This window comes from Paralichthys olivaceus, chromosome 14, assembly GCF_024713975.1.
Source record: "Paralichthys olivaceus isolate ysfri-2021 chromosome 14, ASM2471397v2, whole genome shotgun sequence".
Taxonomy (NCBI): Eukaryota; Metazoa; Chordata; class Actinopteri; order Pleuronectiformes; family Paralichthyidae; genus Paralichthys; species Paralichthys olivaceus.
The window spans coordinates 18,643,504-18,670,873 of record NC_091106.1 but is presented as its reverse complement, the minus strand read 5'-3'; the positions used below and the strand labels follow the sequence as shown (position 1 = coordinate 18,670,873).

General features: G+C 41.2%; 2 protein-coding genes across 3 annotated transcripts; one reads left to right on the top strand and one right to left on the bottom strand.

Moving 5' to 3' along the window:
- Positions 1–754: 754 nt before the first annotated feature.
- Positions 755–18,290, bottom strand: adss2 (adenylosuccinate synthase 2). The gene is made up of 13 exons (XM_020091011.2): positions 17,267–18,290; positions 10,941–11,043; positions 8,984–9,052; positions 8,851–8,901; positions 8,646–8,712; positions 6,969–7,076; positions 6,443–6,524; positions 6,236–6,362; positions 3,245–3,399; positions 2,526–2,650; positions 2,172–2,269; positions 1,644–1,793; positions 755–1,452 (listed from the first exon to the last, which is right to left on the bottom strand). The coding sequence occupies exons 1-13, from the start codon at positions 17,447–17,449 to the stop codon at positions 1,400–1,402; spliced, it is 1,371 nt and encodes a 456-aa protein (XP_019946570.1). The 5' UTR covers positions 17,450–18,290; the 3' UTR covers positions 755–1,399.
- Positions 18,291–20,801: 2,511 nt separating this feature from the next.
- Positions 20,802–24,441, top strand: LOC109631944 (zinc finger protein 37 homolog). 2 transcript variants are annotated; one of them, XM_020091032.2, is made up of 3 exons: positions 20,802–21,069; positions 22,647–22,774; positions 22,851–24,441. In XM_020091032.2, exons 1-3 carry the CDS (start codon positions 20,895–20,897, stop codon positions 22,893–22,895), a joined length of 348 nt encoding a protein of 115 aa, XP_019946591.1. In that variant the 5' UTR covers positions 20,802–20,894; the 3' UTR covers positions 22,896–24,441. The 2 variants fall into 2 exon arrangements, with proteins under 2 accessions (XP_019946591.1, XP_019946582.1); XM_020091023.2 differs by having other exon boundaries at positions 22,647–24,441.
- Positions 24,442–27,370: the final 2,929 nt, after the last annotated feature.

Here is a 27,370-nt window from a genome sequence, read left to right as displayed (position 1 = left end):
ATATTTTTTAAATCTTTCCCACCTCTACTGTCCATTTAAATATAGCATGATGAAGGAGCGCATTGTGTTGCATTTTGGGAAATGTAGAAGTTTGACCCACACTGTTATATTCTGCTGCCTGAGTTATGATGATTAAAACAAAAGATCAGTGCTGCACCACTGGAGCATCCCTTCATCACAACAATCCAAACATAAATATACTTTATCAGTCAAACTGTAATGCCGCCTACACATCATTTAGTTAAGACTGTAATTAAGAGGGAGTGAGTCAGAAAGACAGCCGGCTGGTTGAAAGTCGGAGAGATCGAGAAGCTCTGACAGCGTCTTACTTTTCTCACTCTGTGAAAAGAACTTCACAATAGCTGCGAAGATATCAGCCCAAATTTAGATTATTTAACAGACAGGGGAACAATGTGTGATCAACAACGTGATCATCATCATCTTTCTGGTTTTATAACGACGGCTGAAGTACAATCTGTCCAATTTGCACTTTTCTTCTTTCTGTGTAAAAGTTGTCTTCCTCATTCCTTTTAATAAACATTGTCCTGAAAAGTACAAATTATTAAATTCCTGTTATAAGATAAGATAAAGTGATGGTAAATCTGTCCTGCTCGATGGAAACATGAGTCCATGAGTCCTTCCACAGCACTGGGCGACGTTTCAGTTACAAGCTACAGGAAATTTAAAGGCTAACTGTCTTTTTGGTTGAACGACAAGGCAATCGAAGTGTTTGACAAACACCAACACACACATGTAAAATATTAAAGGATCCCTTTATCAAGTCAGGATGTGTCGTACACCTGGCAAAGTCAAACATGAAGCGGATAAAGTCCAAAGCATCTGAAGAGTTAAGAAGTTGAAACCCAATGAAAGTTAGTAACTGATTCACACCGGATATGGCGCAGCGCATTTAAACCACAGCATAGATCAAAAGAAATACACTTCGACTCGACCGAACAAACGTACGTGTGGTCAGGCCCTGCGGGCAGTGATCCCTGTCTGTGAGTGTCCCTCACGTCTCCTCTCTCAGACCTGAGGGCAGCTGGTGTTGCTGAGTGTGAATGTCTTAAAATAAATGGCTGTGACATAAATAGCAACAAATTACAGAGGGGGCCCGACAGTGGAACTGATGTCCTTAAGTTTACAGCGGTTAAAAACACAGATGGAGACGGGGGGAACCACTTTTACAGGGAGGGGAGTCTGATCCAGAGAGGTCCGGTCTGTAACGTGGGACAGTCCGATGATACGCAGGCGTATAGCGTTAAGGACAGACGTGGTGGTCGTTTCTCTGTCGCAGAGTTGAGACAGGTAGGTAGGCTGTGTGTGGGTGTTAGGGCAAGAAGGGAACAGTTGATTCGCTGCAGCGCGTCCTCTTCGCTCGTGTTTGGCCTCCCTCCGTCTAGAACAGCTGGATCATGGACTCCCGAGACTTGCCCACTCCGATCCATTTCACTGAAGGAAACAGAGGAGCAGAGGAAAGTGTTAAAAACCTTATAAGATCATTTGTAAAACGTATTCACTCTGTTCTGTGGTGAAAACCATGGAAGTGTGGATCAAAACTTTAAGTTTGGAAAGGCCGTTATAGCAACAGAGGGTAATAAAGGAACTATAGTATGATTTAAAATCAAATCAAAATACTCTACCAGGCACTCCCACATGCTCCTCAACAAAGTGGACATATTTCTGGGCGTTCTCAGGCAGCTCCTCGAAGCTTCTGGCAGCAGAGGTGTCGCTGTTCCAGCCGGGCAGCGTCTCATACTGGACCTCCACACGCTGCAGTACCTCCTGATTGGCTGGCACAGGATCAGTGAGAAGGTCAGGTTATCAATACGTCTCAACCTTAAAACTGAGCGTTCTGTACGTTATCATAGAGACCAGAGGAAGAGCAAAGGTTGGATGTCGGGGAAACAGAGGTGAGAAAAACTCCACTGACAGTAGAGAAGCACCAGTCGAGACTTGATTTCCAAACTAAATGAGCGGATCCACTGAGAAGGTGGATGATGAATGAAAACAACTTTGAGTCAATCCCATGATTAGACTGAGTGTGTGGGTGGAAGAAAAAATCTGAATCTTCAGCACAAAAACCAGAGCAGAGGAAAACGATTTTTTTAAGCCTCTCAATTTGTCTCTTAGACAAGAAGGAGCTTTCAGACACACACCAGGAAACTCACCTGGGAAGTGAGGTATAGGTTGGTTGTCGACTTTGTACGCTACGCCCACTTTGATCTCGGAGAACACGTCGAGTATGTCGAGCTTGGTGAGCGCTATACTGAAAGAGAAGAGGGACGGCTTTCAACAACACAGAACACTCACACGCAACTATAAATACAGTAAATCATTTGTAATTTTAAAAAATCAATTATCGTTTTTTTAAATTGGATTTCATTGACAGTAGTTATATTCAAATCTCTTTTAATCTTGTTTTTCTTTTTTATCGCACTTTATTTTAAAGTATATATTTTTTTAAATAATAATTATTGAGAAGTACGATTTTACAACAAACTATTTATCCGCTTCATACTCACGCTGTGAAGCCATTAATCATGTGCGCATATTTGATGAGCACCACATCCAGCCAACCACATCGTCTCTTCCTGCCCGTGGTCACGCCCACCTCCTTCCCTCGAGTCTGAAGCAGCTCTCCGACCTCCTGCGGACGAGTGCAGAGAGTCTCAGGTCTCGTTACAGTCTGAAGAACTTTCTGTTTATTCCACATGACTTAAATGACTCAGACACGTCATTAGACATCAGCCTCGCTGCTCAGGCTTCAGTGTGAGTGCTGAGCAGGTGTCACAGGCAGATACATGGAGGTTTACTGAAGCTGAACCTCCTCTGGGTGGTGCTGTCTGAAAACAAAACTCCTCCAGTGAGCAGGAAGCCGAGGTGAAAATCACATGATTGTGTTGAAGTGATGAGGTGAGGAAGAAAAACAAGTTTTCTTTTCCAACACTTCTCTTTTTCATCTTTTTAAACTCGAGCTGCAACAATTAGTCGACAACATGTTTAGGTTTGTTAAGTTTGCAGCTTCTGAACTGTGAGGACTGTAAACTTTTCTGCATGACGCAGATTCTAGACTAAACATGTGAAGATCTTCCCTCGGAGTGTAAGAAATAATCAAAGCCATTCGACCATATCCTTGACATTGTATAGACGAAACGTTCATGTTTGTATCCTGATGGGAGGTGGAAGTCTGTGTGTGTGTGTGTGTGTGTGTGTGTGTGTGTGTGTGGGTGTGTGTCCTTACGTTGCTCTGCTCTGAGGGGAACGCTCCGATGCCCACTCTGGTGGTGTACGCCTTGACCACACCATAAACCTCCCCGACATTCTGAGGTGGCATCCCGAGACCTGTGCACACCCCGCCCACTGTGCAGTTGGACGACGTCACAAATGGGTACGTCCCTGTAAAGACACAAGAAGAAGACGACTGATGAAATGTTCCTTTAAATCGAGGATCTGTAGACGTTGGATGAATAAACATGCATCTGAAAGACAATTGTGTAAAGGTTTGTCCGGAGCACAGGTTTTCAAAGCTTCACTCAAAACATGAAGACGACTGTGGTGCTAAATAAGCGCCCCCTCGAATCAACTGGTTCCAGGACAACTGGTCGCTCACGTCTGTGCTTCAAGGATTTCTGTAGCAGGACATGAAGCAGGCAGACGTCAAGCCCAACAGCTGGGAGCCAGTGTTTGGAGACAGACTGTTGCAGAAGGAAGCCGAAGAAACAGAACAGGAAACTATGTGAAGATGAGCAGCAGCCTTATCAGTAGCAGGATCTTCTTCACTCCTCTGTCCCAGCTGAAAAAGAGGCTGCCGCTCCAGAATGAGGCTTCATGACCCCGACCCCGCTGCAACCGAAGACTGACAGCAGGTCAGACACAATCAATCATCAGGCCTGACGGTGAGTAACCGAACCACCATTTTGACAGATTTATTTGTAACTTGGGGAATTAATGTGCAGTTTCAGTTTGCAACATACCGACGACTGTACAGACAAATGTCACTTTTTATTTAGATACTAAAGAAATCCTGATCCGCAGGTTATGGAGTTATACAAAGGTTTTTCAGGGAGTTTCTCCTTATTTGATTTAAGGATCTGTAAAACCTCCTGAGGTGTGTATGTGATATTTCACTCTTTAGATTACACTATAAATGAAACAGTTTGGAGCAGGAGCAGAGAAAATTGGTGCTATTCTAACTCTGTATAAAAGCCACTTTATCTGCCTCCATGAGCCTCTGCTCACACTGACCTCGTTGGTGAGCAGTCAAATCAGCAGCCAAACCACAATAACTAACTTTCCATTGTTTCTAGAGATACCTGCCTCATGCAGCATCTTTGCCTCACGGCTCTCTCATGCGCCATCACAGTTGGAAATCCCCTGGTCGAGAGGCTGGACGCACATTATCCTCCCAACTAATTGATTTTTTAAATTGAACTGTTTTTTTCCCCCCACCTTTATTGGTGTAGGCTTGGGAAGGTGCGGGCAGTGAAGTGTCTCCAAACAAAGTACGACTTTGACATGGCAGAAATGTTCGTTTTTGTGATGGTCATGATATAGTTGAGCTACTCATCCTGCATGGATTGAGATCTCTGACCTAATTCTTCTATCTGTGACTGGACAGCACTGAGTCTACCAACGGAATGAGTGACAATCTAAAACTTGACACGTCTAGAAAGGCTCTCAGTCGAGCGCAAACTTTCTACCAAGGCCCGACAGTCTCCTTAAATTCAATCACGCCTTTGAGCTGGGCCAATAAAACAATGCAGACCGTAAAATTCTAATCTTCAGTGTGGCTGAATGATGAGTTTTATTCATCATGTGCCATGAAAAAATTCTTGTATCCGACCCTTTGTCCGTATCCTCTATTCAGTGAGTTCTTTCTTGGACCATCTTTCCGATAAGTCTCTATTTACATAATCCTGCTGATAAACAAACCATCCAACCGACCCAACCAGTGAAATACCTCGACTCGAGGAACTGGCCTCTCCATAATTGGGAATCCTTCAAAACAAAGATCCTTGTCCATCTGACAGAGCGAAACACTCAGTTAACTTGGAACCCTTTTGTCTAGTGATACCCAAGGACATGCCTGAGGTGATTCTAATTTTCTAAGACATCCATTGTGCTTTGGAAAATGTATAAATGAGTTTCATTACACCTCGATACTGGAAGGAGAACAGGCTTTAGTCTGCAGCAGCCAGTTTGTCCATCAGCAGCCATGTCTCCTGTCAGAGTGCTCTTCAGTTTCACGTTGATGACCGACGTGCAAGTCTTGATACGAGTGCAGATAAATTTAAGACCCGGTGCTGCTACAATGTTTGATTTCTAATCAAGTTACAGATTGTTTAGTCATCAGTGAGCAGAACATCGTAATAAAAATCAACTGTAGTTTAAAGCAACACCACGTAACTTTTACTGCAACAGCGCCCTCTGTAGCAATCTGTTAACTGAACTGGAACACAATTGAAACTTGGATCCTACCCATGATCCCCAGCTTCCTGAACCAGAAAAGCTGCCGCTGTAATACATTCAATAAACTCTGTTGAAAATTCTTCATATTTTAAAAGTTTCCTGGGTATTTTTAACTGATCAACAATTACTTTTGAACTTGTTGTGCTTGACAGCTGTTACGATGAATCAGTTCCATACTTCTCACAGGAGATCGTACCCACTCACCAGAGTTACATAGACAACAACAGACATTCAGGGTGAGGAGTGGGAATGAGAGAGGAAACATTCTCCCTGCTCCAAGTCAGAGAAACATCAAACTCATTTAGAAGCTGATATTAAAAGGAAAAATACTGTCGTGTTTTCAAACATCAACCTTTTCGTGAACGTTTCTGGATTTAATGTTTACTCTGTCATTCTGACGGACTGCTGATACAGGGTGCCCTCGTGCTCATGCACAGACAGGTGGTGTCGAGTGGTCGTAACTTGTGAGCGTGCACATCAAGCCTGGATGCCATGAGCACGTGAGTAGCCGTTAGAAGACTTACCGTCATTCCTAGTCTGAGCTCCAAGCAGCTTTTTGTAAAGAGCATCACAAAGCTTAAATGTTTCTGGGTAACATCACTGGGTCAGTGTAGATGCACTGAACGGTGCTAATGCAATTAGAAATGACATTTATTGTCAGGTTAGCACAAGGAAGGTGTCTGAGCATCACAAGGATCATTGAAAATTATAAGAAACCAAAGAAGTCAAGAGTAAAAGTGCTAAAGCTCAAACATGTACTGACCAAAGTCTATGTCCAGCAGCGCTGCGTTGGCTCCTTCCACCAGGATCTTCTTGGGTGGACCATGAAGAGCCTCGTACATGTAGTGCACTCCATCTCTCACCATGGGCTTGATCTCCTCCACGTAATCCTAAATAAACACACAAATGTTACTTCACAAAGGAAAATTTCACATTTCCAGAACTATTTTATAAGCTTCATTTATATTACCTTTAATTTGACCAGCTCTCCTTCTATGTCAATCTCCAGAGTGGGGTACATAGACTTGTACTGCCGGGCCAATACTTTATACCTGGAACAGGCATCATTGATCAGTTTAATAACTTCCTCTGACAGCCATTAACCCCATGAGACTCAAACACAGGAGCCACAAAACATATTAGTGTACATGTAGCTTAACAGTGATATTTGGTCTTTGATTTCAAAGTTTAAGGACTGACTAGCCAATGTATTGAGATAGCAAGGGTTTTGTTTGTGCAGCTCTCTCCTTCACCAAATGCTGCGTTGTTTTATTGTCGGGCTGAAAGTAGAGTTGTTCTCATCGATATGTAGCCAAGGAAATGTTTCATCGAGGGTAAGGGTCATAGTAAGTCATGGAATAATCAATTACATCAGATTTAATAAGTGATAAATTAATGAGTGATCTTAACACATTGCCCGAAGGTCTTTGGAGAACCTTCCCACACACACACTTGAATTCACTTAAACCCAGAGATCCTGTAGAATTGACACAGACCTTTCAGAGAACTGAGTGAAGTCAGCCAGCAGGTCACATATCCTGAGACCACTGCGTGCAGCCTTGGCCGAGTAGACTGGACCAATCCCCTTCTTTGTTGTCCCGAGACTGGGCGGGGCCAAGAGAGGAGGAAGGGGAAGAATAGAAATACAAGTAGTGTTAGCGAGTGATCTCAATCTACAACATGCTTCTTTTTTACAGTTTCAAGGTTCATTACGTCTTTTACAGAATTACTGTAAAACACTAAAAATGAGCAGTGGTTTTAATATGTAGGAAAATTACGGGAGGTCATGTTACGACTTTGGAGCTGAGATTTGACTTTAAGATAAAATGCAAAGTGGATATCAGGCTTCAGGCAGACACTAAATATCTTCACACTGATTTATTACTTGAAATTAGACTTTTTTCCACCATTTATGCATGACAGGGTGAAAGATAAGGACATAACCCGTTAAAGCAGTTAACCATTTACATATGACACACTCAACACATCCCTTTTATAACTTGACCTATTCAGAGGAAAAGTCTTGGCACAGCAGAATCTGCACACACCACACGCAAACTACAGAATGGAAAACGGCCAAAGATCCTCTGGGGTTTATTCGGTTTCATCATTAGAAGCAGCAGTGTCCAATCAGCAGTTCATGGTGTGACTGAAGAGTCAACACAGTTTTGACCCAATGCACAAAACACACATGTTTGGAAGTCAGTTAATCCTAACAGCTGTTGACAAACACACAATGAATAGGTGCAAACTGTTTACAAAACTAAGATCACTGCTACAAAAATATACTTTCAAACACATCTCCTTTGACTGATAGAAATCCTGAATGTTCTCTGCACTGAGTTCACCAGCCTCTCCAGCAATAATATGACGATTATAATGACTGTTCCATTAAGACAGACGCACACACACAAACACACACGCACACACACTGGAGCTGGCTGTGTGTTTGGGGCTTTGAACAGAAATACACTCGGGTTCTGTTTAGTTTAATATTCTAAACACTCGTCAGGTTCAGCTTAGAATTCTGCACATGAATTACTGCCTGGGCTCACAACTTATTCAAACTAAATAGTTTTAAACTAGTGTAGATTGAAACATACAACTGACTCCCTGGAATAATTAAGTGAAATGTCTTGGTGTAGTGTGTATGTGACCCCGACAAGGAAACATACTGGTTTATTCAGTCTCTCGGAGACAAAACAGTGCTCGTCTATCTGTCTGTTCGTAACCTCCACCTGCTCGAGGGCTGATACTCTCAGTCTGAGGAGTCTTCAGGCAGAGCAGTGTTTGGATCATAGGTGTGTGTGTGTGTGTGTGTGTGTGTGTGTGTGTGTGTGTGTGTGTGTGTGTGTGTGTGTGTGTGAGTGTGTGTGTGTGTGTGTGTGTGTGTGAGTCACAGTAAACTCATCCACATACAGGAGATGAAGATAAATGTGAGTGCGAATTAATAATGGATGACTTGGATTTATTTTTCCATTATTCATTTAAGATTATCTGTAAAACACATATATACGGTGTGTTATGTATGTATAAAGCAAAACTTGCTGGAATAGATGAAGAATTTAACCATAAAGTGTAAAAAGTGTTTAATCACACTCCGATTATAAGTCCGACGTGTGTGTGTGTGTGTGTGTGTGTTGCGCCCATTTTCAAAGCAACTGGTTTCTTACTTCTTGCCTGCTTGCTCTTGTCTCTGCTGTTCCTGAACACCATCAACCGCTTGGTGGAAGTCAAACACTGCGGAGGAGGGAGAGAGGGGACACACACTCTCACACACCTCAAGAAAAAGCAGGGCTCGCACACACACTTTGTTTGCATGCACACATTCAATCATTCACACAAAGTTAAAAAAAAACAGCGGGGAGGTGGACTCACCAATGTGTGCTCTGTCTGAGATGATCAACCTTTTCTCCCAGCCTTTTAGACCTACACACACAAACACACAGCACTGTCAGGGTGTTCCTGTTGTTATGTTTGAATGTGTGTGTTTAAACAACTGTTCACTCACTTTTCCCTTTGCGTTCGTTCTTTTCTGCCTCTTCAAACAGACCTGGAAGGTGGATCACAACACCATTGCCTAAAAAAAAAACAAAGAAATGGTTTTAAAGTCAGTTTGTCATGATTTGCATAACTTCTTTAGTTGGTTACCCCTCAAAAAACAAACATTGACTTGTGACCTCTCCTTAAGGTTGATTTAAATATATCCATGAGTTGTGAGTGATTTGAAATGATGACGGAGTCTTTTCATTATTCTGAAGCAAAAGTATCAATAACAGTGAGAGTAAGTTTACAAAGATTATGAGGAATATGTATTTTAAAGATAAATATTTCAAGCACATGCATATATATATATAAAGAGTTCATATTTCATTACTTGTCATGGCAGATGCATAAATGCTCTTTACCCCTCAGTCTCTATCTAATCACTACATTTTAGAAACATATCATATGTTTGTGTTCTGATGAGGATGTCCTGTGTCTCTGGAATAACTCCAGTTATTAATACGTTTTTCATCAGTTAGTATTATTTGTCAAACGCTGAAGACAACTCCTGTTCGGCAGGACATGGCCTCTCAGCTGAACATGCATGACAGATACAAATAAACCGCTATCTGCTGCTAGGTTGTGGCAGTGGCAGCAGGCGGTCCACACATTCCTCTCCACAGCAGCCTGCCATATTTTATTAGAATTAAAGTAGCCAGCTGGACTTCATTGAGTAGTTGGAGGGAGCTCTGCCGGTCAATCCCCATTAGTCTTTTATGTGAAAAACTCAAAGGCAGCTAAGAACAAACATTGTGTAGCTACACACCCTCAGCCTATGTGACTGCTAGGGCCTCTCTGCACAACGCTCTGTGTCGTGTCTGGTGCAGGCTCTGCTCACTCAGCTCCGCTCCAGACATGACACAACAGAGGAGTCCAGCAGGAATGTGAAGGAACAGGATATGTAAAGTGGCTCTCAGCAGGATGACCCCTCTCTGGAATCTGACTGCAGGAAATCCATCATAGCAACAGAACACTATAATACCTGTATTTCACTTTGTTGTCTTTGTCTTTAGTGTGTGCCATAACCAGCACCTATTCTTTGACTCTTTGATTATTATTATTATTTATTTACCATAGTCACCATCTCAGTTTGGCACATTAGTAGATTAGCACAACACAAAAAGAATATTTTTTTCAGGAATCTGGTTAATTACCAAAGTACTGGACAGACAGATTTTAATCTGATGATGGAGCGAGATGAAAAGCAAAGGGACTGTGAAACAGTCCTCAGGGGGTCATTAGTGTCTACCTCAAATTTCAAGGCAATCCGTCAGTGGTCACTGAAAACCACAAATATGGCCTCCCCAGAGGAAAATACAGGAAGATACAGAATTTAAAATGTCCAGTTCTGTCTCCAGTGATAGAACAGCTGAGTGCCCCATCTTCCAGCGCAAAACAAACGGTAATAGTTGCATTCTAATGGGAACAGCTCAGAAAATGCTAATTGTAATAAAGAGGAAAAGAACAAATAAGTTACTGATAATTCAGTTCATTAATGTAAGCAAACAAGAAACTTTTTTTCACATTAAAATATGCATGTCATATTTTACACGGAGTGTGTGAGCCTGCAGAGGAACATTAATGTGTAGAAATGGGATTAAGAATCGACAGATCACGCATCTATACATGTTGATATGTGGAGGCTCAGGAGACAGAAAGAAAGAGCAAGACGCCATTAGCTAATGAAGTTACTGCAGATGAGTGGATGTGGCGAAGCCTGCAGTCTGGCTCCGAGTCAAGACCATCACACTCCCTGTAGCAGTCGTCAAAATGGAGTCACCGACAGTTCATCGAGAAAATAGAAAGGAAAGATGGCCTTGGAACTGTGTGTGATTGTGTGAGAGTAAAGGTGTGTGTGAGTGAGTGTGTGTGTGAGTGAGTTTAATTGTTTCTGCGTGCTTGCATCGGTGCACGTTACACACCAATGAAGGCAGTGACCTTGGGGTTGATGATGCCGCTGGGGAGGAGGTGAAAGTCGTACTCCACTGAGCCAACCACCACCGTGTGTCCTGCGTTGTTACCGCCCTGCGAAGGAGAGACAAGCAGAAACACAGAGAGGAATGAGATCAATGGAGGCGCTGCGACTTATGCTCGATGGCACTGGGAGGCAGAGGACGAATAGTTTGGCGAGCAGCAACAAGTAAATATACAAACGGCTGGCCAACTGTCAGTGCTCTGTCTGCTGCTGCTTAGAGAGTCCTGCTCACTGTGCACTCACATCTCAAGGCCTCGCTCTAGTGTAAACTGACACATGTGTCATCAGAGGAGAGGTAAAAGGGAGTTAGTGCTGTGGATTGAACAAGAGGGTGAACAATCCTCTAACCAAGGACATGTCTCATCAAGAATTGCTGCTCCTTCCTCCACATTGAGAATAAACAAAATAATCTAGGACCGTTCTTCATCATTGCCAGTAAACTTTAGCCTCAACGCAGCCAGCGCTCAACAAAAGATATGAAGAAATCATGTGAGGGCTGGGTGATAGGTCAGAAATCATATTCAAATTATAAGTTATCTATATTACTATTGTTATATGTCTTGAGATAGCAACAACAATAGATATATAGTTTAATTGTCCTGCTCTATAGTGTGAAACCACTTGGCTGGAAAAACGAGCAGCTTGCTAGCTAGAATTGGAAGGTCAGTGGTTTGATCCCTGGATCCTCGAGTTTGCAAGTGCCGAGACACTAAAACTCAAACTGTCCTGAACGGCTGCGTCGCGTGTGAATGGGATGATGGAGAACGATTTATATATAGAAGCACTATAAGAATGTGTGCGTGAACTGTGACTCGTGGATTTAATCCCTGTGCAAGATCATTAACTAGAGAACATAATATAAATTCTGTCCTTTTTCTGAAGCGTTGATCATAATCAGACATCTGAAGACGACACATTGAGCAACGTGTGAACTTTGGATTATGAAAGTTAGTTGCATACCAAATCATGCAGTACATCAATTTATTTCAGTGTTTGTCAGAAAAGACTCACATATTCATGCTTGTTAAAGAGTTGGTAAGTTGTCTTAAACACTTTACATCATATATCCTCACGGCCCAATGGCCATCAACAAATTAAATTTGGATGAATAAAGTTGTCTGAGATGACCATGTCCACTGCTCACTGGGAGTTTTTGAACAGGCAAAGACACTGACATGTGTTGGCGGGTGCTGTAATGTGGATGTTTTTCTTCTCTATGACGATAACACAGCTGCAGGTCCATTCATGCCTCTGCAGCTTGCAGCTCAATACCTGTGGTGCAGATTCAACTCAGTCCGTCCTGTGACCAGGATGTGTTCTCAGCCCTGTGGATATAAATGAAGCTCAGCATGTGCTTCGACCACATGGAGTTATTCCTGGCCCCGGCAGTACCCTGAAGGTGGAGAGGGGGAACAGATGGGGAGGGGCACATGCCTCTCCTTTTTAGCTACATTTACGATCTAACCCATCCCCCACAGAACCCAACTCCACTTCTCATCCAGTCCCATGATCTGCTTCTTATCACGAGAAGCACAACTTCTCAGTGGCTTGCTCTTGTGCTGTGGTGTGTTTCACTTGAGGGCCTGATATGAATTCTGAATGACGGACACATGGATGTTTATCTAACACCTCTTTCAGAATAAAGCTATAGAGTTCACTGTTGGCATCGATGGATCAAGACCCGATCTGAGAACGGATCGACTGTCGGATGTGTTTACAGCTCGTTTCCTGAGTTGCACAACAACTGTTCCCAAACGTTTGCTGGTACTCCAGTAAACACCTTTGTGTTTATTGATTGACAGCCAGATTGAATGTCTCTCCGTTGTCCTGTATCAAACGTGTGTATGACACCGTGTCTCCGAGCAGTAGCGTCACCAGGTGAAAACATAAACCGCCTCCTGAATAGGTTCAAGGTCTCAAGTTCAAGCCCTGGTGTTGGCAACACCTTGAATATTGTTTAAAAGAGGAGCTCCAGTTGGTTCATCTGAATGCCTTAACTGAACCTGATACATAATGAGTGACTGACTGATAAAAACGTCGAGACGGTTTTATCAGAACAGTGCAGATATCTGTGTTAACAACAGAACCTGCATGAGCTATAAAAAGCTCCTGTATCAGTCGCCCTCTATATCAGACTATGTTAATGAACCCTGTTCATTAAAATGTCTAATCGACAAAACCAAGGTTTATTTTGCTGACTTATACTTACGTTTTCAAAATGTTGAAAGCTGTTCAAACTCTGACATCTCATTTGGCTCTGCTAGAACTTCAGGGGCAAATGACGTATGACGAAGGAAAACACTGCGTAATGGATCACAATTTTTCATTTATGTTTGCTGTGTACTCTGATACCAAATCTTCCCAAGTTAAGCATAAATGCAAACAAGGCGACAAAATCTTCATGCATACAAACTCTATTTACCATAAGTGTCTCCTGGCGGACAAACACAAAATACTGGCTTAGCTCGTAATGTCAACACAACAGGACTTCTCAGAAAATATCTCCGACAGGCAGCAAATAACTCGATGAGCTTGTTTCACACCTTTTTAGTCGTTATATGCTGAGACTGTTTAATATCATTCTGGATTTAACTTGAGTCACAGAATTGTTTTGAATGTTTTCATTTTGACTTGAATGCTGTTTTATTTTTCTTCATGCTGGTGTCATGTTGTTTTGTTACAGTGCGATTTTCCCCAAAACACATTTAAAAGCAAGTCTGAAGTTTATGCAACTTTATAAAAGTGATATTAACTCCGTAATGAAATCAATGTTTAATTACTTTCAGGTATCCTCTTGATGCTCTAATTTCAGGAGCGTGAACTTTACCTCCCTCTTGTCATTCAGCTCTGAGTAATACCTCAGTAAAAAATAATTCGGTCTTATCAAAGTTTCTGGCTGATTATTCGATTTCACCTGCTGTTGCTTATTTTCTAGATTGATTCATTCATTGTTTTGCCTCTAAAATGTCAGAGGATGTGAAAAAAGAATCCATAATAACTTCCCAGATCCCAACCAACACATTCAAACAGCTTGCTTAGTTTGACCAAGACTCCAACGTATTCAATCTACTGACATATGGCAAAGAAAGGCAGCATTTTTGCATTTTTACCAAAAGATAGGAATATGCACTTTCTCCACTCTGTGAAAAAACATTAGTTATTTTATTTGTGGTGAAGCATATGTATATATATATATATATATGATCCTGCCACCAGTCTCCTGAGACGTGTTTAGCAGCTACACACTGTAACCCCAACTCTAACTTCTAGGAAAATAGACATCTGGGCTGTAAGTAACACCAAGCAAGAATGCTGGCAAAGCCTATTTTATAAAAAGATCAATGCTATCAGCTGCAGCACCTCAGCACACACTCACACATCAACAAGCCCCCAACAAACACACACACACACACTATAACCTAAGGAGATGTGTGGATATTTTTTACATGAGGAAATAAAGAGGTTCAGGAGGAGAATGTTTGTTATGCCAACTTGTTGACACAACTATCAGGCAGAGTTGATTAAATATCGATATCACCTCAAATGTGAACCTATTGGGGGTCACTCAGTTGCGGTCAGTAAATTAACAGGAACAAAAGGTTGTAAATGATACGACTCTGAATGAGTTAACTCAACGAATCGATTAAACTATGATGGAGCACATTTCCAAAGGAGGTTCAAATCCCGTTCCTGCGAATGCTAAATATGAGAGTTCATCTCAAAGGATCAGAATCCAAACTTCAAAGTTGTGGAAATGCTTTAAAACAGAGATTTAATAACTTGGTCACTAAAGTTGGGCGATCTTCTCCAACGTACTCACATCTCTCTGAGAGTCGGGGAGGCTCATAGAAACAGCTGTTTGTGGCTTGCAGTGCTGTCCCTCTATCGCTCACTTGTTGACTGTCCATTCACTTAAAATTATTGCAGAAAGTTTGAATAACACTGAGAACAACCTACTCAACATCAGTAGGTTTAACATAGTTCCTATATTCACTGATTTCATGTTTAGATTTGTCACCGATTTCATATTGTGAGTCTCAGCAAGAGGCAAAGCAGAAAAAAATGCAAAAATTGATCACAAAAAGAATTGGTTGACCCCAATTTAACTGTTTAGGTCACACGTTGTTTCTGAACGCAGCATGTACCAAACAAGATGCACACATTTAGAGACCAGTGAACATTGTGTCACATTTAGCAGCCAGATTCTTCCTTCAGGAGTTGGTAGAGACCGAAATAGAGCAAAAGAGGAGAGAGAGCATGAAGCTTAGATTCAACAGGTGGCAAGAAAAAAAGCTAAACTGCAAATGAACAATAATGTTGCTCTGTGACGGCTGGATGCATAAATAACCAAGCAGCAGTTTTTGAACTAGGTGCACATGAAGGTTGATGCAATATCTGTGTTTTGCTCACAGCTTATATCCGCAGCCCCCCCCCCCCCCTCCCTAAACAAATGAGTTATTTCAGGTTTGAATTTGAATTTCACTCCATGCTGAAATGAAGGGAACCAGTGCTTTCCTACTGACGCAAACTGTTTTGTGAACGCAGTAACACTGAGTATACACAGACGATGCCGTCGTGGGATTTGTTTTAGCTCAGATGAGTCAGGAGAGAATTTCTCTAAAGAACATGTACAGACCCTGCAGCAACAAAAACAGGATGAACTGCATGTTGCTGTCAGCCAAAGTTAACTCAGCTGAGTGGTTCACAAATGTTTTGTTGCCCAGACATGAAGTGATGCCAAAACATAAGGAGGTTTGACCAAACAAAGTTTTACACCACAGACTTCAGATTCTTTAGAGAAGATGTGCTTGGAGCATCGGGAGCATTTCATCAGACGCTCTGTGTCCAAGATGTTTGTGATCCCTTAAAGATGAAGTGTCAATGTGCCAAGGCCTTAAAACTAGTTGTTCCACTTGTTTTTAGCAAGAAGCCTCAGGTCTGTACGTTCTGAGTTTTGTGTTATCAACATATGCACTGTTCTCACTTATCTTGTTTTGCACCACGTCCCCGCCTGGCCTGTTGTACTGCATGAGCGGGCAGAGCAGGACAGTGTGTGTGTGTGGTGCACATATCTACAGTGTATGTGTGTGTGAGGGCAGCTTGCACGATCAGGACCAAACAGTTTTACAGGAAAATAAAAACATCTGAGTATGAAACCTTCGGTGCTTATTAACACACAGTCACGTTATCATTACCAAAATACTTGATTTCAACAGGGCACTTCTGCTTCTGTGTCCATCACTAAACCATTAATATGAGTAATGTTTGGGTTGCCAGGTTGTGGAAAACCCTGCTCCAGCACGACACTTTACTCATCGTGCAAATAGAAAAATAATCTATATTTTCCTCAAGACAATAAAACAACAAACCAACAATAGTTTTTTTCCCCTGTCCTGTCTGTGATATTCATCCAGAATTCTTGACTATTACAAGCTTTTATTTGTATTATCAATCAAATTACTGATTTTATTCATCACAGCTCCTCCTCTCGTTTAAAAGGCTTGAAACTGAAAATCTCTTTCCCATTTTCTCTAGAAGTATTTTGTGGGATTATGCACTGATTAATGTATAATTGTTGGCAGACCAATGAATACATTGCAGGTCCACTTATGACTGATCTAAAAAGCTGTATTAAATGATTTATTACCCATTAATCAACCCTTTTCTTCCAGTTTATAAACCTGTGTATAACTGTGTGATGGAGCTAATGCAGAGTCAGGAAGCTGCAATTACCATCAGCCCGGCTAATGGAGGATATCATCCACTATCATTAATTAAATGTATCACGCAGTGAATGGTTCAGTCAGAATTAATTCAAGCTCAAACTGTTTGCGGGTCCAGAACCAGTTCGCTAGCGAGGTTTCCTGCTGTATCGCCGGGGGAGGGGGGGGCAGTGACCGGACTGGAGCCGCTGTGTGAAGCCGCGGTGTGAGGTGATGCTCTCGGTCACTTCAGTTAGAAACAGCCGCTCTCGGCTTCCTCGTCATGTGCACACGACAGGAGACGATTCCCCGGCAGCGTTGAAGGTGCGAGGCGCTAAAAGCAGCTAGCAGCAATTCAAGGTGACATTAGCAAAACACGGCGGGAGCAGCACACAGACCGGGGGTGGGGGGGGGCTCTGCAGTTTAGCTAGCCGGCTCCTCGTTAGCTGCTCCCCGGGTCTGACACCCCAAACTTGGTGCCCCGGTGCTCCGGGCTGGACGGTTGGGGGGTGGGGGGGTTCCCGGTAACTAGCTTAACAAGTGAAGGCGGCACGGAGGAGCTAACACCAACCTGACATCTGCACACCATGTCCGCGTCCTGTGCCAGCAGATCCACAACTTTCCCCTTCCCCTCGTCGCCCCACTGCGCCCCGAGCACCACGGTCACTTTGTTGCCGACGGACGGTCGAGGTGGCCGCGTCGTCCCGCCGCCGTTCGGGGCCCCGGTGTCTTCCTGGCTCCCGCTTTCCGACATCTCAGCTGGGTCCCTGGCTCGGTGCTTCAGTGGATCGCTGGTTCACTCGTGCGCCTATTTCACCGCGCTGCCGCACCGACGAGAGGAGGGAGCTCGGGCTGAAGTTAGTCTGTGGTTCGACTGTTCACATGTTGACTCAGGTGGTTTTTTATGATTCACTTGTTTCTGGGTCTGAATGAAAACACGTTTTTATTCATGAAGTTACATCAGTGACATTGTTTCCACCGTCAGACCTGAACAACAGGTCTGAAACCACGTTAGACTTGTCAAACCTGGACCAGATTCAAATAATAAACTCTTACACCTAAATGAATACACTGTAATAACAATACACAGCTTTTAAAACACAGCTTTAGATGTGTGGGACCTTTATTTTATACATGATGACACTGTTTTTACCATCCAGACCTGAACAACAGGTAATACCACATGTTAGACTTGTCAAACCTGGAATAGATTAAAATGATAAACACTTATATATATATATTTATTACCAATGCAATTCTGTTTACATCAATGCATCACTGTCTGTCTATATTCTCTTCTGTCTATACTATTCCACCAGTGCAATATTTACCACTACCAGTGCCATTTTTGCAATTTCTTGTAAATACCAGTGCCAATTCTGTTCATTCTTACTTTTACTATTTACTTTTACTATCTTAATACTTATTTTTATACTTGTTTGTTGGTTTTTGTTTCTTTAACTCTAAATGAGTCAAGCACCTTTTAATTTCGTTGTAACTTTTACAGTGACAATGACAATAAAGTCTTATCTTATCTTATCTTACTTGCTTATAAATTAATACATTATAGTTACAATAAATATTTTTTTTAATCTTTCAAATCTTCAGATGTGTGAGACCTTTATTATATATGTGATGAAACTGTTGTTATAATACTGTCTCAGATGACTGAAACTTTTATTTCATTTGTGAAAAACACAACAAGGAGTCATTTCACAGCTTTCACAGAGTCAAACTGTGTTTAACCCAGAGAACCTGGACACTGTTTAAAACAGTCTCAGATGAGTGAAACCTTTATATCGATTGTGGAAACACAACAGTGGATGATTTCACAGGTCTAAAATTAAAAAACATTATGGTGAGACTAGTCTTACCTGGACCAGATTAACCAAAAGAAGCTCGACACAGTTTAAAGCACAGGGTCAAATTTGTGACAAAGTGTATTTTATGTGTTTAAACATTAAAAAATTCAAATATTTACAAGTCTGGATCAAAAACCACGAGTTGTCTTGCCTGGACTAGATTAAACCATACTGTTTAAGACACAGATCAAGATTATTGAGTCTGTTATGTTTTATTTTTTTACTGAGACTTAGAATAGACTCAGTATAACTCAGAGTATTTGAACATTGATTTAAACACAGAGTCACATTTGTAAGAACTTTGTTTTATTATCAATCGAATTACTGATTTTATTCATCACAGCTCAACCGTCTAATGGTAAACTAACTTCAGAGAGGAGCTCACTCCACGGCAACGTTAGACGCGAGGAAGTAACACACCTCGCGCATGCGCACAAGTGTCCGATAACAAAACGCTGCTAAACTCAAATGTGAAAAGGAAATAAAAAATAAAGTGAAAGACACGAGCAGCGGCAGGTTTATATTCCATCGACCAGGAGATCAAACGAGCAATAGACCACATTTATAACGCTGTACTTGGAATTAAGTAGGAGGAGAATCATCTTGATGCTTTTACAATCTTTGAACTCACTCCCACTTTACTGGAGGTGCGTTAAAGTCAAAACTCAAAGAAAAGAAACCAGTGAAACATCCAGTGAAACATCCAGTGAAACATCCAGAGAAACATCCAGTGAAATATTCCAGACAAACATGATTTAATAGCCATTAGATATTAAAGGCTTTTTAACTTACCAGCTTCTTGAGAGCCTTCAACTTTTCTAAACATAAAAAACACAGATAACGATCAGTACAGTAAGAAGTAACCATTACTCAAGTATTTGAAGTTGTCATTTCCAAACACTTGCATGTACAGAACATAAAGCACCTTTACATCAGTGACAATACAATAGATTCAGATCTCAACACTTCTCTGGCTTCCTTCATTGTGCAGCAGTTATTTGATTAAAAACATTTACTGGAGCTAAACACTGGAAATTACATGTGTTGCTTCTTGAATGATTTGGCTCCCTCTGATGGTGATCAATGATACATTCACGTGTCCCTTTGCTCATGTTATGGAGCATTATGCAGAAAATGTTCTGCACCTGAACCTGATATGTTACACTCATTAGGTACCTGCTGCATGAGGAGATAAAGCAACAATAATAGCGTAACCCTTCAGGATACAAACTGTTCACTGTCAAAGCAACAGAAAATCATTATCAGTCATTTTTTGCAGACTTGTTGTTTTTTGTCTTTGCATACCTACTGCAGATGGAGGAGCACAGTGCCAGGTACACCTCACATCACGACTGTCCTCTCCTGTCCTCTGAGCTCAGCGTGGGACAGATGGTCATGTGGGTGTGGACGAGGGTGAGAGCAGGGAGCAGTGGGCCCAGGTCACGACTCAGTCTCCTCCTAACAGAAGCTTTTGTTAATAACAAACTGATGCCACTCACTATCTTCAGCACTTAGAAGAAGAGCTGGGTGTTTGTTCGCTTCTCATCTGGTTGTCACAGAAAGGGAAAAAAAGGAAATTTGAGTATCGGAATCTAATGTTTGCTTTTGCATCATTGTTTTATTAGCTGCCTCTGTCACTCATGAGTCCTTGTAGTTTCCTCAGGTATTTCAGGAGCCACAAGCAGACACAGGCCAGAGGAAGGTCGGAGCAGGGAGCTGATCTGTGTCCCTTTTCTTATGGTTGAACTATAAACTCATATTATCTATCAACAACATGTGATTTTCTTTCTCTTCATAAGAAAACGTACATTTTATTATTGGGAAAAGTTTGTACCATTCACACATACAAATGGACGAACTCCAAATCAAAATTTGAGAATAACTGCATCAATTCTGCAACATGTTTAGACGACTCAAGAATAAGAAGGAAATTAAAACTTTGTGTTTAACAAGTACTTTAATTTTATTTTATTTCCTTTTTTTTTAATTCCCGTGGCACGGACAGTTTTTGTGTTTATAAGTATATAAATTGTTGATATAAAATGAATTACTCGAGTAAACTTTTACATGGGGTACCAATTTATTATTATAATTGTATCACTATCATTATCATTATTATTATTTTATATCTATATATGTGTTTGAATCATTTGTTTTCTCTATAAACAAAGTTATTCCCTATAGTCTATAGTTATTCCACCGCCGCTGTGTTCCTGCAGGGGGCGACAGATCTCTGACATGCGCACTGCGGTTTGTTTATCGCTACTTCCGTAGCCTGTCAGCTAACAGCCCAGAGAAGTGACCCCGTTTCGGAAGTTTCTGTCCGGGGAGATTAAAATGTCCGCCCCGCTGCTCCTCAGGGTTTTCGTGAAGGAAAGACTAACAGCTGCTGCCGAGGAGATTCTGCAGGTGTTTGAACGAACCATCGAGAAATACGAAGTAGAAGCTTCCAGGTCCAAACAGGAGAACGATCGTCTGAGAGATTTGCTGCAGGAGTTCTCCCACCGAAGAGGTCTGTTCATCATCACTATCATTAGAGATTATCTGAGATATTATGAGTACAGGCTGCTCATCTACACCTCGCATTGCTTTTCCCTAACGTCACTTCATGATTGTGTATATTTGTATGTTTTCCACTGTCCTGAATCAGCTGACTGAATCTTCCTGATAGTAATAATTGACGTATTATTGGTTTTATTACGGAGCTCGTCTGGTGACATGCGTGGAATGACTCCATGTCTAACCACACGTGATTTCAGGATATCATTATAATTCAACCCCAGATAAAAATAAAACGGAATCAGATCAAACTTGTCCATGTTTGCGGCTGAAGCTACTGATGCCGGAAAGTGAACAGTCTCACTGATGAAATGACAAAACATTTCTCGAGGCCACGTCTTATTAATTTGTGGCCACCTAATAATCATCTCGTTCCCACGCATTAAACAAGTCGTGGCCACGGGATATTTATCCACCCATGTCACCAGAAGTATTTTATAAACCTTAAACTCGGTGATTTAAATAAACTAGAGTCAATGAAAGTAAGCTAAAGAACCCCTGAAGTCCTGGAAGGTGACATATTTACTCTTGATGTTTATTTTAAGATGTGTGTGTTTTATTCGTTCAGATAAACATCTGCACCACATCTGCACCACCACATGGAGAAAACTCAGCTGATCACGTTTTTAATTTTCATGTGAATGTCACACAGTGAGATTCTTGTCACTCCTGCACAGAGACACAGGACTGTCAGACATGTTTCAATCAGAATACCTGAGAAATTAACAAACTCTTCAAAGCTTGAAACGCAATTTACTGTTGTCTTCATCAGACAGTCATGTGTTTACTGCTCATAAATTAAATCTGTGTTCACAACTTATTTATCTTATTTTGTTCCCACAAGGTAATAACTTAAAAAGATAATTCTCCTAAGACCCATTTTCAACCATTTCAACTGATGTCTTGTTATTATCATGATGTTAAATCGATTGACTTTCTATGTATAAGATAAAAAAATTAATATAATAATGATAATACATCAATAAACACATTATGGTTACAACTAAATCATTGTACATTGTGCACATTTACATTTATTGAATATACATTTAAAAGGTTTCAAATTTTGTCTATAAGAAAAGTATTAACTTGATTGACTCCCTGATTGATAAGAGAGTGATACAGATCTTCATATGATACTTCGATTAAAACATAGGCAGTGATATATTGGCAGATATTCAGTTTCTTATTTAGTTGTGTCACTTCACATTTTCAATAAGGATCACTCATCAAGCCGTTCTGGTGGGAAAACGATGCATTTAAAATTAATTAATGCAAATTATTCAAAATGTTTTCTTATCAAATGAACTGACATTCTTCATTTTGCTCTCAGATGTTTATTACTTCTAACAAGGTGGAAATTACAGGTGTAGGTGTAACAATCAATTGATACATCAGTAAGTTGTCATTGTTTTGAGTAAAGATGTTGATTTTTCTAACTTCTCAAATGTCCAAACTGACAGAAACTGTGTCTACTGTTTGTTGAGCAAAGAGACACATGAGTTTTAAGTTCTTCACCTTTTTTTCTAGATCTCTCTCAGTCTTCCATCTGTAAAGAGGAAACTCCCCCTGAGCGGCACCACTGTGAGCACGAGCCGAATCTCAGCACCAGTCAGACGGAGCCAGAGCCTAGACGCATTAAAGAGGAAGATCAGGAGGTCTGGGCCTGTCAACAAGATGGAGTACAGGTTCAAGAGTTTAGGGATGCTAATGACTTGTATGTACCTCTTTCAGCTGTGTGGGAGGGACATGAACAGGAGGACACAAAACCGTCCTTGAAAACTCAAAATCAAAACAGTGACACTGAGGAGCAGTTGGAGGAGTTAGAAGAAACCAAAGCTCTACAGTTCATGCCACATTTCGCCCCATTCCCACCTTCACAAACTCAGATCCAAGATGGTAGGGAACACGAAAGACCTGCTGCGAGTTTCATGTCAAACCAAACAAAGACAGACAAAAACCAGGATTCAATTATCACCTCCAGAGAGTCCACTGAGGCATCTCATTTTAATTCACTTGCACCTGGCTATCATTGCTATTTGTGCGATAAATCCTTCGCCTCCAAACACCACTTGATAAATCACGCTTTGCGCATGCATTCAACGGATGCAGGTTTTCACTGTGCTGTGTGCGGAAAGGCCTTAGAGTCCACCGAAAGTCTTAATGTGCATCTTAAATCACACAAGGCCTCCAGATGTTGTCACGTGTGTGGTAAACAGTGCAACAGCAGCACGGCCCTGGCTGAACACATGACCAGCCACACAGGGGTGAAGCTGCACCGCTGCCATGTTTGTGGGAAGGAATGCAGCCGGAAAGGAGATTTAAAGATACACATGAGGATCCACACGGGCGAGAAGCCTTTCTGCTGCTCTTTCTGTTGTAAAAGTTTCACCCACAGCGGACATCTGAAGAAGCACCTGAGGAGCCACACGGGGGAGAGACCACACCGCTGTAACGTCTGTGGCAAAGGATATCTACAGAGCGCACACCTCAAATACCACTTAGGGACTCACACGCAGAAATACTGATTTATCTTCATCTTCCAGGGCCCATATTTTTCAAACCTCTAAGATTTACATTAAGAAATGTTCTGAAGAGCCAATTACTACCCCTACCTTTTAATATTCTTTCAAACGGCCGAAATGTGGACAAAAAGAAAATCATAAAATCATACTGGTAAAGGAAATGAAACATTCATCCATTCGCAACACCACACATCATTCACACACTGATGAAACAGTCGTCAAGCGCAATTTGAAGTTCAGTGTCTTGCCCAAGGACACTTTGGCAGGCAGCCTGGAGGAGCCGGGGATCGAACCCCCCCAACCATGTAATTAGTGGACGACCCACTCAGTCTCCTCAGCCTCAATGTACAAGAACTCAATGAAAGAAGTTGGCTAAAGTTACCTAACTGTGGCACCTGACTTATTGCTTCTCCTCACATTATTGACCATGATCAGTTATATCACTTGTATAATTTAGACAGTGAAGATGTGCTCTCACCTTTTTTCCTCTACTGCTCTAACTTAGGATCGTTTGAGGTCTTTTTAATTTAATGCTACTTTAAAATAACATTTATTAAGTTTAGAAAGTTGGTGTTGCTGGGAAGAATTTTTACTTTTTATTTCTCTGCTTCAGAAACACATTTCTCTGTGAGCGGTTTGATAAATACTGGCCCTGATGTTTACAACATGTTCCTCTTTGCTGTTGATATGAACTTTGTTCTGATAGGAAATCATACACAACAAACAGGGATGTGCTTTGTGCAAGTAAGTGTAATAACAATGTTGTTAAGAAAATAAACATTGTCATTATTCTTTTTTAATATGACATCATGTGAGTGATGTTGATCCTGTGTGTTGTTTTGATGATTGAGCTCTTTTTCTGTGAACAGAACTTAACTGAGAACGAACTGCAACAGGAAGCAAACCATCTTTTTAAACCTTTATTTATTATGTAAAGTTTTATTTAGCAGGTTCACTGTTTGCTTCTGCAGCATTTTGTCTAATGCAAATAAAAGAAAACTTTCAAAGCTGGGCAGGTATTAAGAGAAAAACTTGACTTGTAGAAGCTGAAAAAGGATGAAACAATGTGTGACACCAAATATGGTTTATCAAGTCCTTTAATTTCATTCTTTAACCATCACCTGCAGGACAGGCACTAATCCAGGGAGAAGACGAAACGAAAACGAAGCTGAATTTATCTGCGATTCAGTTTTGTTTTAGTTAGTTTTGCATCGTTCATTGTAGTTTTTATTTAGTTTTCATTTCTTTTGTAATTGTCATTTTTATTTTTACACTTATATCACTACAAATGTGTTTTTCTGTCATTTACTATCATATTAGACTTAGCTACTTAATTACCTCATATTTTCTCTCAACTACAGATTATAGATGTCAAAGCTGCGTGTATTAAATATTGATTTATACAAGCAAACTGAAAATCAACCTTTTTCGTCCAGGTTGAATGTATTTATAAATGATTATTCCTTCATATTCCGTCATAGATTTGGTTTTATTCTTACCTTTTGATCTTTTAATGAACAACTTTTATTTCTTATTTGCATCTATTGTCTCTATAGTCATTGGATTTGTAGTAATGTCAGCTTCTCAGACCTCTCTTTCCGAGGTGCCGCACAAATAAAGTTTGTTTGATTGAAATTCAGTCCTGGTCTGAGAGGAACATGATCCACCAGTAGGTGGCACTGCAGGAGTCTCTATGTATCAAACCATTGAACAAGTCAGTGAGTTTTTCTCAGAGTTCACACAGACGTTTCAAGAGAAATATAACAGAGGGACAAGAAGGGAGGTTTTTGCTGTTTGACTGTTTCACGGAAATCAAGTGATTTCAAGAAATCAAAATGTTATTTCATTAAATTCCACTTGGAAGAAGTTGCTCCAGCTCCATGTTTGGTCCGAAGCTCTCATTCCTGAAGCAGCAGCTTCATTGTTATTCCAAGACTTTATTTCATCTCATTTACTTCTCAGTGTCATAGAAAAGCAGCAGCAAAATGAAATTCACACAGTCACCACGTTTGAGTCATTCCACCCTGACTTTGAAGCCTAAAACGCGGAGCTTGGACCGCTCCCAGGTGGCCCCCACATCTCACACAGAAGCTCATTCAGGAATCTCTGTGTTTGAGAAGCTGCTTCGGGCGATTTAGATTCTAGATGTTAAAGCTAAAGGGCTAATCGGGCCCCAGTGACCTCCAAGCCTAAAACCAACTACCATAATCTGGTTATGCAATCGCCCCTATAGACCCAGGATCGCCTGCAAACTCCCCTGGAACCTTTGGGGACATTTTCCCACATGTCTTGTCCATTGACAAAATCCACTCAGAAGATTTCTTTGCAGCATCATGAGCTTGTATCACGTCGAGAATTCAGAATGAGCTAGCCTGAGCTACAGTTTGTGGTTAGACTGAACTGTACATTCTTCAGCATTTGACCCAGACTAGCAAATTGCCCCATACTTTTCTTAAAGAAAAAAAAGAAACAGGGCAAGAGGTTAATCTTCTGTGGAGTTCAGGGAACTGGATGGATTTTCTTTATGTGAGTCAGACTGGGTGTCACAGATTCAAATGACACGGGTGAACATTGGTAATTTTTCTGTGTGTGGGTGTGAGAGAATGTGACATTTTGCACGTAGAGAGATTCCATCGACCTTCTGTTGCATAACTGGGTCATTGAGTCACCCTGCTGCCCAGTAAAGCTTCTGCGCAGGACCGAGCCGGCTTCAAGAATCTGAGGGGAATCCAAAATATACTATACACCCAGGTGGTGATGGAGTGTAATGCAGAGGAGATGAATGGATGGAGGAGGAGATCTGACAGGATAATCCTCATGGGTTTGATGTGGAGGAGGATAGAGAACATCTGGTTGACATCCATTAAACTGCTGACGAGAAAAATTGAGATAAATGTTTGTACATTCAGTGTTTTACTGTTGTTATGTACTTGTTCTCAATCATTTCAAACATCTGGATGTGGGTGTCTGAGGGAGGAGACATTGTCAGACAGGAAAATCAAAGTGATCATTTTTTTCTTTTTATTGGATAAAGACTTAAACATTGATGTGAAAGTGCAGATTTCTGTTTTATTTTCCAATCATGCTGTTGTGTGTATGTTTCAGCTCCACTGTGTAAACTCAAAGATGTTTATTTTGCGAAAAATCCTGAGGGGGGTTCCAGAGAATACACTTCCCCTATTGTTTATTCTCTATTGCTAATCCCAGTGTATATAAATCACATGCTGGAGCTTTCATACAGCGAATAGCTCGGCTATTAAAAGCAGTGAGAGTGAGTGACGCTGCTGCTGCTACAGTTTTTCATTGGAAGATATCAATCACAGTTGTTTCCTCACATACCCCCGACACAGATCTGATTACTGGCTCAAGTGAAGCCTCACCTGTCATCTGCTACTTTCCACAGTCAGATTCACTAAATGCTGCTTTTTCACCCCGAGATGATTGTTCTGTCGCATGTTAGAAACCTCATCAACACACCCACTTCTTGCGATGAATCCTGCAGAGGGTCTCCTGCTATTTTCTCACATCAGCTCCTTTAGACTTTCTGCTGACTTTACAGTAGGGAATTAGTTTAATTCGTCCACTTGTTGTCTTTTCACTACCAGATTTCACTCAATATGTTTTTCATTGATTCCCAGTTATCACAAGTGCACAGGAGATACTGACATTCATCTCACTCACTGTTATTTACTGAGCCCAAAGTAAGGCTGTGTGAGATATAATCAGAAC

Bases quoted from the DNA above. Each gene is read 5' to 3' on its own strand.
- adss2 (XM_020091011.2), bottom strand. From the start codon at position 17,449: ATGTCGGAAAGCGGGAGCCAGGAAGACACCGGGGCCCCGAACGGCGGC. The intron at 11,044-17,266 runs GTTGGTGTTAGC...TCTCCTTCGCAG, and splicing joins ACATGGTGTGCAGATGTCAG to GGCGGTAACAACGCAGGACA. The intron at 8,713-8,850 runs GTGAGTCCACCT...CCTCCTCCGCAG, and splicing joins CTCAGACAGAGCACACATTG to TGTTTGACTTCCACCAAGCG.
- LOC109631944 (XM_020091023.2), top strand. From the start codon at position 20,895: ATGTCCGCCCCGCTGCTCCTCAGGGTTTTCGTGAAGGAAAGACTAACA. The intron at 21,070-22,646 runs GTCTGTTCATCA...CTTTTTTTCTAG, and splicing joins GGAGTTCTCCCACCGAAGAG to ATCTCTCTCAGTCTTCCATC.